This window comes from Clarias gariepinus, chromosome 15, assembly GCF_024256425.1.
Source record: "Clarias gariepinus isolate MV-2021 ecotype Netherlands chromosome 15, CGAR_prim_01v2, whole genome shotgun sequence".
Lineage (NCBI taxonomy): Eukaryota > Metazoa > Chordata > Actinopteri > Siluriformes > Clariidae > Clarias > Clarias gariepinus.
The window spans coordinates 20,379,245-20,392,230 of NC_071114.1; the positions used below are offsets into that span (position 1 = coordinate 20,379,245).

The 12,986-nt window shown below is 37.5% G+C and overlaps 1 protein-coding gene across 2 annotated transcripts in view; it reads left to right on the top strand.

Moving 5' to 3' along the window:
- The window catches only part of efl1 (elongation factor like GTPase 1), a 157,753-nt gene that overhangs the window by 12,621 nt on the left and 132,146 nt on the right, over positions 1 to 12,986 (top strand). For both annotated transcript variants that reach the window (XM_053513061.1, XM_053513060.1), the window contains exons 8-12: positions 2,176 to 2,299; positions 6,571 to 6,650; positions 6,902 to 7,038; positions 9,202 to 9,324; positions 11,569 to 11,668. In XM_053513061.1, the coding sequence (XP_053369036.1) occupies positions 2,176 to 2,299; positions 6,571 to 6,650; positions 6,902 to 7,038; positions 9,202 to 9,324; positions 11,569 to 11,668 (564 nt within the window). The remainder of the gene's footprint in view (positions 1 to 2,175; positions 2,300 to 6,570; positions 6,651 to 6,901; positions 7,039 to 9,201; positions 9,325 to 11,568; positions 11,669 to 12,986) is intronic.

Genomic DNA, 12,986 nt, shown 5'->3' on the forward strand with positions numbered 1-12,986 from the left:
ACTGTATCAGTCAGGATTTAGGCCTCATCACAGCTCAGAGACAGCACTCATTAAAGTAGTATTGGCCTCTGATCAGGGTTGCATGTTACTTGTGTTACTCGACCTCAGTGCAGCTTTTGACACTATTGATTATTAGAAAATGTAGTAGGAATTAAGGAAACTGCCCTCTCGTGATTCAGATCCTATTTGACTGATTGTTATCAGTTTGTAGATTTAAATAGTGACCATTCTGCATGTTCTCTAGTGGATTTTGGTGTTCCACAGTGTTCAGTTTTAGGCCCACTGCTTTTTTTTGTCTTTACATGCTTTCTCTGGGCAACATAATTTGTAAGCATGGTATTAGTTTTCATTGTTATGCTGATGACACACAGTTCATATACATCTCAGAAAAACCAGCTTACTAAAGTTGAGCAATGTGTGCAGGACATAGGAGTTTGGATGTTAATTAACTTCTTTCTGCTTAATCCTAATAAAACATAAATTCTAGTCACAGGACCACAAGCAGCTAGAAGCAAGCTTTCTGATCACACTGTAACTTTAAATGGCCTTTCTGTTCCATCAAGTGCAACAGGGAAAGACCTCTGTGTGATTATAGATCATGAGCTTGAGCTGGGGAACAAGCTTCAGTTAGATCAGAATGCAGCAACGGGAGTCCTCACTAGAACCAGAAAATACGAGCACATCACCCCTATCTTATCCACACTGCATTGGCTCCCTACGAAATTTCGCATTGATTTTAAAATACTACTGTTGACAGATAAAGCATTAAATGGTCTCGCACCGCAGTATCTGAGTAAACCGCTTGTGTCTTACGATTCGCCACGCCTACTTCGATCAAAGGATGCAGGCTGCTTGTCAGTACCACGTATTATGAAAACTACAGCAGGGGGCAGAGCTTTTTCTTCCAAAGCCCCAAAGTTATGGTATAGTCTTACACTTAATGTTTGGGACTTTGACACAGTCTTAGTGTTTAAGCCTAGGCTAAAAACCTATTTATTTAAGCAATTTTGTAAATAGATTTTTTGTAAATAAGCATTTTTGTAAATATATTTGCCTTACGTAAAAGAGCAGATCTGGGGGCCTAATAGACGTAGAGTATTATGGTGAACTGGTATGTTTAGATGCTGTCTTCCCCAGTCTCATTGATCACTCAGGTTTGTTGGCGATGAAGTGAATGGTCACTTTACATCTCAGGGAGCCCTCATGTCTGTGTTTCCTTCTGGCTCTCCCTTTTAGTTATGCTGTCATAGTTAGTCCTGGAGCAGTCCCTGCTTGCACTCTGCACTAAATATACATTCACATTATACATTGTATAATGTGAACACACGTCGCTCCTGATTTGCCAGTGATCCAGACCCCCTCTGCCCCCTGGAGCTGTCTGACTCGTTTTAGTGTTCTGCTTCTGGTTGGCGATCTCGTCGCATGGATGCCCCGTGTGGTCTGCCAGGAAGGCGTGACTGGGGACGGTTCCACTTTTCCACAAAGACGGTTCTGTCCTTGGCTCATGCAGACAGCTGTTCTCTGAGTACTTGGGATACTTAATACTTCTGGACTGGAGTTTCCTACTGTACAGTCTACCTGAGCCTCCAATAACGAACTGGACTCAATTTTAACTTGAACACACCTCCTGTTATACTAAACTTCCAGTCTCACACAGTATGATGCAGATCCATCCCTGCTATCGATTTCACCCAAATTAGGATGGGTTCCCTGTTGAGTCTGGTTCCCCTCAAGGTTTCTTTCTATTACTATCTCAGGGAGTTTTTCCTTGCCACTGTCGCCGTCGTCCTCGGCTTGCTCATTAAGGACAGTCTTATCATTTTGATTCATACACGTTTAGATCTCATACAAACTTAAATAATTCTTTGAATTGTGGAAAGCTGCTTTGCGACAATGTCAATTGTTAAAAGCGCTATACAAATAAAATTTTATTGAATTGTGTACTTTAGTAAGCACACAGAGCTTACGGTTCAGATGGCTAATACGTGATCTGTTGCAGAAGAGGCTGCACTATGGTTAATGCATGTATTTATCGAGTATGGAAATTAATATAGTCACTGCCATTTATCTTAGAACTCGTACTGTTGTACAAACTGTACAAACCGTTATTTTTTTATATTATGATTAAAATTTATGTAATATGTTACTTAGTAAATTCACATTTTGTTATTCTAGTGTCCATCAGTTTGCCCAGATCTACAGCCAGAAGATGGGGATTCGCTACGAGCTTTTACAGAAGACTCTGTGGGGAGACTACTACCTAAACATCAAGGCCAAAAAGATCATGAAGGGAGCGCAGGTACAGTAAATTTTTGTCAGTGCCTGAGTGTCAGATGTATTTGCTAATACGCTGAAAGGGTGTTTTTAAATAGTGTTTAGATCAGTGTTTCCCAAAGTTTTTTTTCTAGGAACCCACTGTTTAAAAAGTGACAATGGGTCTTATTTCTAAGTCATGAGAGAGGTCTATAAATGCATAAATATAAATGAATAAATGTTACTGATTATTTTTATCTATTTAAAACATGCCTTATGCATGCGCACACACTCACACACAGACACACATGCATTTGGAAATGCCAGTTAACTTAACCCGGCAAACCTGGAGGAAACCCATCAAGCTCGGGAAGAACATGCAACCTCCAGACGCGAGGCGAGAATTGAACCCTCTACCCTGGAGGTGCCACAGTGCCAACCACTATGCCACAGTGCCACCCTCATCAAAAGGATTTATTCTAACATTAATTTATTATCTCAAAATTATTAAAAAAAAGCAATAATTAAATCACTGATCAACTCTGCAAAAACTTACGAATATATCTATCTTGCATCTAATAAATTGCAGCTGGTTACGAGTAAGTAGATTCAAGATTCAAAGAACTTTATTAATCCCAGAGGGAAATTGTTTAAATTGCATAGTAGCGCAGGTGCAACTTTTATAATTGATTATGCAGCACTACTACAGATGATAAATCAGAACTTCATATGCATAAAAACATAAAGAAAAAAACATGTTACTTCAACAATAAAACTTAAATTTAGTTCACAGACAATCTGATCATCTCTATCTAGCTCCCCCGTGTGTCTGAATGGTGTACTGCACTCATAATTTGCAGCAATTGCGACCCAATTTTAATCTTTCTGTGTTTTGGGAACCAATGTACGAGAAAACTGCCTTTAACACAAGCACTTGCTAAAAAACATAAGCTAAAAAAAGTAACACTGACTGAAAAAAATAATAATAAAATGAAATGCCAATGAAATGTTAGTTTTCTCTAAATTATTATTTAAAAATATTCCATCAATCAAGGTATGATTAAATTATTAAAAATAAATCTGACTTGACCTGACTTGACTCAAAATGTAGGATAATAATATAATAATAATATAATTATAAAAATGGTCAAATCCAACATTAAGTCTAATTTATTTATTATTTCTTTGTTATATCATGTTCTCAAGTGGATAGTAGAAAATATGGTGCTATGAGTATGAACTCATATTACCCACACTGTGTGTATGTGTGTGTGTGAGTGAGTGATAAGTGGTCTAAAGTGTGTCATGTGTACGTATGTGATAAGTGCTCTAAAGTGTGTTGTGAAAGTAACAATCCAGTTTAGCCATCTTGCTTTTCAAGTACCATTTAGGATGTTCACTCATCTCGCTGTCCAGACTCAGTTATGTTAATGGACAACACTTTTTTCCTCCTAAAACTGCACTATACAGCCTTGAGAGGACACACACACATGTGCAATGAAGGGCTCATTATCATCCAGCTCAAGCCATAGGGCTAAATGAAGCAGAGATAATAGACCTGGACACAGATCACCACTTAGCTGAGCATCTGCACTAACTCCAGTAGTGACATTCAAGGCATATTTCTCCATGTTTTTTTTTTTTTTTTTTTGTCTTATTCACATTTGATCTGATGCTTAAAACGGTGCCTTATTTTGAGATTGAATCGAGTGTGAGCTTTTAACATAGTTACAGATGCACAGGTTGATCGAAGAAGAGCATTGGTTAATTTGGTGACAAATTGGTTTGCTAATTATGTTTTTCTGATTAGTCAGATGTTTTGCAAGATAGGTCGTGGGGGAATGTTAGTGCATGTGAACTAATACACTGCCTGGGAAAAAGTCAAACACTGTAAGATTCTATTCAGACACCTTTAGCTTTGATTACAGCACACAATGTGGTGGCCAGGTTAGATGTGAATATGATTTTTTTTTATGCTCCCAGAACCACACTTTTGCAGTGTCCTGGAATATGCCCGTCCCACCAGGAAAGAAAAAGCTGACTATATTTTATTGCCACATAATGTTTCTGTGTCTAGACCTGACCAACTGAACTCTAGAGGCTGGTATACTGGGCAATATACAGGATTGGTGCATTGCTTGATGTGCTGCCCTTTTAACCCCGATGAACACATCACTCTGGAATAGGGTCAATCCGGATTGATTAGACCTTTTATGCCTGTTAACGAATTGAAGCCTTATTCATTTATTTATTTATTTTTTATTTTTTTATTAGTCTCACTGGCAAGTAGTTCAAACTTCTGTTTAGTCCCAGTCGTGAAAGTTCTAATGACTCTAATTCTCTTACTTTCACCGTAAAACTTTGCTATGGTTTTTACTATTCATTTTTTAAGATTCATTCATGTTTTTTTTTTCATTTTTTATTATTGATTACATCTCTTCCACAGTTCAGCACTACAATTCCAGGTTAAAATGACCCATTGAAGGGTTTTTAACCCAGTTTCAGTCCTTTCAAATCTCCCTGGTTGTTTTCTTTGCTTAATGCAGCCCAAAAATTTGACCCTTCTGAAATTTTGGCCATGCAGTGCGTTTTTTTTTTTTTTTTTAACAGTATAGAGAGTTGTGTGGAGGACGATGTATAATCATTAACGTGGTAAAATTCTTTATGGATGCATTTACTGAGTATTCCTGTAGTGGAAGGAATCGCCTGGGTCTCATCTGCAACATGGGAAGGTTTTCTGTACAGTCCGTGTACAGTTTCTTAAGTAACATGACAAGTTACATTTTTTAATTTTTTTCGAAATTTCAAATAAATGTGAATAATGAAGCAGTGGCTGGTGTTCAGTCTGTTCTTCATTAAAAGTTTAAACTACAATTAACCAGATAAGTGAGTGGGGTTTAATAAATGATTTGTGAAAACACGCCGAGCAGAACCCAGAGACTAATCAGTCTGATGTCGTTTCTCCCAGACCGATCAATCTGTCTGGTCATTCTGCTCCGAAGGCCACATGATGTTTTCTGCATCATTATGCAGGCAGATCGTTTGACCTCTAGTTAAGTGCATTGATCTTAAGGGCTTAGGCTGCTGTTTTAAGGCATTTTGTCTCCCAGCGGCAAGGGACGCAGAGAGATGAATTTAAAGCTGCATTTGCATTATTGAACCAGAGCAGATAGCGGTTACACTGTGAGGAGGGCTTATAGAGGAAATTTGTTCATAATGGTGAGTGGAAAATGGCCAGGTTGGTTTAAATTGGCAATTCACAAGAAAAGAGTTCCATGATGTGCAACACTCTACAAAATGGGAATGTCAGACTATAGCCGAGGCCGACTCACCTAAAGTGGTCGGCTAATAATTGGAGCATATTTTTATACATATATAATCACATTTTTTTTTTAATTGATTGTTTTTTAGACTGGTTGTAAAATAGTGTTACGCGAACATGCAGGGATAGACAACTACTAACCATTAACAAGCTCTGACACCTTTGACCCTTGCCAAAAAACAGAAAATATGGTTTTATGAAACAATATTTGACCCATTTGTTATTTATACTTGGATGTTTTAATTTTTTTTTTATTATATAATTATTACTGTAAACTTTTTTATCTACTTATTCTATCCTATTCTTTCATTTTAGGTCATGAACTATCACTGCATATTATACTGTGTATGGTTGTGTACGTGACAAATAAAATTAGAATTTAAATATAATGTAAAATATCATAAAGTTATCATCATGTAATGTATTGTAAGCAGCACTGTTGTCTGAGCCATTCTGTTATAGAAAAATAAATCAGTCCCTTCTGACCTGTCAGTTTTGGTAAATTTAACAGCATTGTTGTCAATGCAAATTAATTTTAAAGCTTAATGAATTTAAATTGAGTTTGTGAAAACAGGTGTTTAAAACCACGGGATACTTCTTAATTCTTCACAATCATTGGGTTAACAAGCAGACCTTTTCTTCTCAAGTTTGCCCTGTTTCTTGAGTAATACTCAACCTCTTTTTGAATTATGGACACTTGATAATCTGGTGGTTAGAGTAAAAAATTAAATAGGAACATTTTAGTTTTGTGTAAAATGCAGCAGTTTAATATACCTTAGTGTTTGAATGTGTGGCATCACAATAATTAAGGTTTTTATTATATTCTTGTAGATTATCAGTGAATGCTTTTGATGTGTTTACATAATGCATGCCACTACTAAATCAGTCATCAGAGATGGCTGATTCAGACATTGCGTCAGATGTAAAAAAAACAATAACTTAACCTCATAATGATCTGCTGATTTGCATGCCTCTCTCTCTCTCTCTTTTTCCAGTCCAAAGGAAAAAAGCCGCTTTTTGTCCAGCTGGTCCTGGACAATATCTGGAGTTTATACGACGCTGTGGTCATCAGAAGGTAACAAGCCAAATCACAGTATTGTTAAAACTTCAAACAAGCTTTATATGTGCTTACTCTTTACTCAGCCATGTGCTGAAAATCTTAAGTTATGTGTTTGACCGATTTTCCGTTATTTATGCAAACTCCAATCTGAACCTATTACAGTGAACCATTCAGTAAACTATGACTTTTCATTGAGTATTAACTGGTATCAATATCTGCCAGTCCCAGGAGTATTTATTAGTTTTGTCAATACTGTTTTCATTTAGAGACAAAGAAAAGGTGGAGAAGATGGTGGCTTCATTGGGGTTAAAGGTCATGGCCCGTGACCTTCGTCACTCTGACCCGAAGGTGCTCCTGAGTGCCATCTGCAGTCAGTGGTTGCCTTTGTCTCGGGCTGTGCTCTGTATCCTTTTCCATAGTACTTCAACAGCTAGCTGTTCTTTATCCATCATCGCTATTTTTTTGGCTATAGTGAGTAGGAGAATGCCACGTTTCTAATGCAACTGCTAAAAATTATATATTTATTTATTTATTTATTTTTTACTCGTGTCAGCATGTACCAACTGCAAGCTAGTTTACTACCAATTACTTAACCAGCTTTCTTTTTTATCTGCCAATTATTTCGCCAAAATTATTTATTGCATCAATATTACTAATTTTTATATATATATATATATATATATATATATATATATATATATATATATATAGTCTTTATTTATTTCTGTATTTATTTTAAATTAGGGTACTGAGTCAGAAAGAAAAAAAATCTTTTGAATGTTGCGAATAAAGCAGTAAAAACGCATGTAAAAGGACTAACAAAAAAGAAGGAAAGGATGATAGATAGTTAAAGGTATGGATAAAAAAGCAAGAAAACAAAATGTGAATAAATGCTACAAATAAAAAAAGTGAAAAGAAAGAATGTTGTAAATGAAAGACAGGACAAACTGCCAAAAGAGCAAAGAGAGAAAATTGAGAGGAACAAATAATGAAAGATAATTGTAATTTTTTATTTAAAAAAGCAGAAAAAAAAATAAAAGTTTTTGTTTGAAAGAAAATAAGGATAAAAGTGCAATAAATAAAATAAAAAAAACATTAAAACAGGTGAATAAAAGAGTAGGTGAAGTTCTGAGTAAAAGAGAGGGACAGGAGTAGAAGAAAGCATAAAATGGAATGTAAAAAGAGGAACAGAATTAAAGTGAGGAAGATGTGGATTAAAAAGCACGAGGATCAAATAAAAAGAAAAAAAATGAAGAAAGGTAAAGTTAAAACAGGTATATAGATGTATACATGTGTGTATACATGGCGGCATGGTGGTGTAGTGGTTAGCACTGTCGCCTTGCACCTCCAGGGTCCGGGTTCGATTCCTGTCTAGACTCGATTATTGTCTCTGTGTGCATGGAATTTGCACGTTCTCCCCATTCTTTGTGGGTTTCCTCCGGGAAGAGTATGGCAAAACTGCAAACCTTCCAAGATACGGCCGTCCACCTAGACTGACAGGCCAGGCAAAAAAATAATTAATCAGGGAAGCAACCAAGAGGCCCATGGTAACTCTAGAGGAGCTGCAGAGATCCACAGCTCAGATGGGAGAATCTGTCCACAGGAAAACTATTAGTCATGCCATCCACAAATCTGGCCCTAATGGAAGAGTGGCAAGAAGAAATCCATAGTTGAAAGAAAGCCATAAGAAGTCCCATCTGCAGTTTGTGACAGAATCATGTTGTGGGGATGTCCCTTCAGCAGGGGCAGGGAAGGCTGGTCAGAGTTGATGGGCAGATGATTGAGCCAAATACAGGGCAATCTTAGAAGAAAACCTGTTAGTCTTCAAAAGACTTAAGACTGGGGTGGAGGTTCACCTTCCAGCAGGTCAATGACCTTAAACCCTAATACAGTCAGATGATAAATGTATGATAAAATACCTTTATGCTTGTGGTTGTAACATAACAAAATGTGGAAACGTTCAAGGAGTTGGAATACTTTTGCACGGCCCTGTGTGTACAGTATATACAGTGTGTGTGTATGTGTATATAGGAGATAGTTAGTTATAGATAAATAATTGTGGTTTTTTTATGTCTCTTAAGGAGCTATGTGGGATGAGAAAAGAAAGGAACAATTTTGTACATACTTTTGTGTTTTGGTTCTATAGCAGTAGAAATATCTGTGGTTAAAATATATAAAGTATAATTCTTTAATTAATGTTGCTGTGGTAGGAGAGGAATTAAATATATTGGGTGCAGTTGTGGAAAAAGGCAAAGACTGGATTTCAGTGCAGAAAAGTCAATGATATGTTAGCAGAAGTTTTTGTGAACAACTTGCAGACTTTTGAAAGGTTTTTCCTGGTACACCTTCTGAGCACCTGCCTCACACAAGTTGTGTAATTATCACCCTCACACACTGAGGGCCTGCATACAGGCAACAGGTGCTCTCTGTGCTCTTTACACCAGCAGCTTTTCCAATCATTCCCAGCTGCACTGACAGTGTAGTGTGTGTGTGTGGGCGTGCGTGGGTGTGTGTGGGATGTGATTCTGTAGCAGAATGTGTATTGGTTTTTAACCATATGTCTCAGCGATGGTGTGTGAGAAGTTGCCAGCTCCCACTGAGGTGATCTCGGAGAGGGTGGAGAAGCTGATGAGCGTGGGTACACGCAGGTTCGACTCCCTGCCCGAAAAAACACAGCAGCTGAAACAAGGTGAGTGAGAATGAGACAAGGGTCTCATCACGTGCAAGGGTGATGAGGAATGCAGGTGGGTCAGTGGTCTCTAACGGATGGAGAGAAAATTTCCAAATTTAGATTTCATAACTGAGATATTATATTCACAGGTAAGTGAATGTTTGTAAATACAGAGCACAGGTAAAGATGTTTATCAGGGTGACGGAGGGAGAAGAAGTGACTGAGTGACTGTGAAGTCACAGGGTGATGAGACGCATGTGTGTGTGTGGATTTAGACTTTTTATAAACACATCACCATCTTGTGTATTCTATTACACAGTGCATTGTAGTACCTGATAAAAAAGAAAAGAAAGGGAAAGAAGAAAAAAGAAGAAAAGTTACAAGAAGTATAAAGGACAGGAAAAGAGGAAAAGACATTGAAAGAAAAAAGAAAAAAAATAATGGTAAGAAAAAGAAATAAAGACATTGATAGAAGGAAAAAAGATGAAGAATTTAAATAAAAAATAAAAAAAGACGATAAAAAAAGGAAAATTTGAAACAGCAAGAAAGAAAAAAAAGATTGAAAGAATTGGTAAAAAAAAAATTGAAAAATAGGAGGAAGGAAAAAAATTGAAACAAAAAAGAAAAGGATGTTTAAAGAAAAAAACTGGAAAAAGAAAAACTAAGAAAAAAGAAAGGAAAAAGACATTAAAAAAAGAAAAGTGTAAGAGAGAAAAAGACTGCATGAAACAGAATGTTTTACTTTTAAATTGGTATATTCTACATTTGTTTCAAGGTCTCTCTCTCTCTCTCTCTCTCTCTCTCTCACACACACACACACACACACACACTCTGTTCATACTTCTAAAGTTGAGCAACACACCTGTCTGAATGATGTGCATTGTGTGCCCGTGTCGTTTATTCACTGTGCGGTATAAAGAAAGTCCCCCCGGCGTTTATACTCCAGACTCTGGGCTTTTAGCAGCTCTGCGGCAGTGACCTGCTGTCATGTTCCTCTTTTATGAAGACTTTTATATTCCTGTCAGGCGTGTTATTTTGTTAGGCGTCAGCACCACTTCTGTGTCTCAGTAAAAGGCCTTTGGTGGATGGAAAGTTAAATGATACTGACATGTGCTTCTAGAGTGTTTATCTGAGTGAGGAGGAGATGCAGGGTGCCAAAAGATATCCGATAACGTTTTAAATGCTGGTGTCAGTGGAATAAACAGATTTGTGTAATTCCACGCAGTTGGAAATTAGTGCTGCAACATGAAGGATTGTGTAATTATGTTCATTTGGTCCTAAAAGATAGAAAAGGTTTCAAATAATACTGTAAGTAGATCAAAAATGATAATTGATGAAAAAATCTATAAAAAAAGATTGATGTCAATTTATTTAAGACTACTATGAGTAATTTAATTACTTCTACCTCTGTTACCATTAATACAGCTAATACTTCCACTCTATCACTATTACCAATACTACTACTGCTATACCACCATTACTATGACTATTACTGTACCACTACCATTGCGACTTCTACTACTACATCGTCATTTCAAAAAAGTTGGCACAGTTTGGAAATTGGCAATAAAAACAAAAAGGAGTCATCTGTAAAATCTCTTCACCTTGTACCGTATCAGATAATCTACAGTTTTTCTTCCTAATCGGCTACTACGATCACTTATTATAAAAGGCCGAAGACTATCTCATGTTTTCTCCGAACCACGCGACGCCAGCCGACCGCATCTGTTCGAACTGCTTGCTCATGCACCGTTGGGGGCAGCGTAACACACTCGGAGGACAGCCAGCACTATCTGCTCCCTGCACTTGCGTGAGCTCATAGACACCCCTGATTGGCCGACGAGCCGTAATTAATGTGGGAGCAGTAAATTCCTCCCATCCCACCCTGCTGAGAGAGCTCGGCCAATTAGCTCTCTCTAGGCCCTTGCTGCGAGCATCACCCGGGGATCGAACAGCGATCTGCCTTAAGGATAGGGCGAGCACTTTGCCATATTATTTATCTTGTGAATTTAATTGTTGTTAAAATATGCACTGCTTTCAAACCTGGTGGCTGTAACATTCTCCAAAAAAACTGGGATAGTTGACCTACAGTATGTGTAAGAGCACCATTTCTGTGCTAATACGATAGAAAGGACTTAAGACTACAGTTAGGGTACTTTAGAATCTTAACACAGGTCATATTGGCCAAAAGGGAAAAAATCATCACAAAAATGTCGCTAAGTGTTGTAAAACTTCATCCCTTTATTGTTTCTTTCCTTGCAGCATTTTTGGAGTGCTCAAGCGAAGAATCGGCGCCAGTCATTGTGTTTGTGTCGAAGATGTTCGCCGTGGATTCAAAGGCCCTGCCGCAAAACAAACAAAGGTGCGTAGTCACTCGCTTTCATTTTGTGTGTATGTGTTTGTGTGTATATAGATAAAAATGTAAAAAAAATGTAAAAAAAAAAAGATATCCATCACATATGTATATGTGTATGTTTGTGTGTGCATGCAAGAGGGTCTCATGGTCATTGGTACAGTAGGTGCATGGAGAAGCACCAGAGACTTAAATATTAGATCTGTGTGTGTGTGTGTGTGTGTGTGTGTGTGTGTGTGTGTGTGTGTGTGTGTGACTGACCCTGTGGATTCAACAAACTTGGTTTAATGAAGCCTGGCCAAACAGCAGCCTAGCAAACAATCAATACTCCACCATTTCCTCTTTCTGTGTATGTGTTTTTCTGTTTGTGTGTGACTGTGTGTGTTTTTTTGTTTGTGTGTGTGCGCGCGCACAGGTGTATTTCTTACACACTGGGCTGATTTGGTGTATTCCCGCAAGTGATAGTGCCAGTGTCCACTCTGATCATGTTCTCAGCATGTCTTGTCCCACTCTAACCTTTGACAGCCTGACCGTGTATACACCCCAGTAAGAGACTGGCGCCTTTTCGTTTCATCTTTAACTTTACCACTCTCAGCCATGATTCCAGTGACAAGTTGAGTTTAGATTGTCTCCATTTTATGCAAATCCTCATGACTGGCTCCAGTAATTTTTTTGGAATGGTATGTTCTCTGTTCTCCAGCTTCAGTTTCAGTCTGTGTTTAGGTCTCTTGTAACTGCGCTCTCGTCTTTACCTGGGTTTCATTTCTACATTAAAATGCATCGTAAAGAGAAGTTTAAACCTGAAACACAGTGTTTATAAAAAAATAAAATAAAAAAAAAAACATTGTGTGTGCCAAAGAAATGTGCACTTCTGAACAACACTGCATAATGTACTTGTCATGGCTGGGTTTGTGTTTTGAATGAGAAAGCATTCACCTCATAGAATGAGTTATTTTGCAAAGTTATGACTTTTGAGACAATTTAGCATGAGGTAATGATTTCTGACTGGAAAGTGTGATAAGTCACGACCATCAGTGTGTCGGATAAAGCTCAATGCTCTGTGGTTAATAAGTGTGGTTCAACCCGGGACATCGCACGTGTAGTTTTTCACACCTATCACAACGAATGATAAAAATAATACTCTTTTTGTCATGAAGTCATCAATCTGGTATAAAGAGTTCGCATGAATGTTTGTAATATTCAATTTTATGGAGAAACGTTTTTATATAATGTAAAGAGTTATTATAATTTTTAGTATAATTATTATAATTTTAATTTTCTCTCTCAACAGGTAAGGCATTTGGTTAGAAAGTTACATCATCACAGT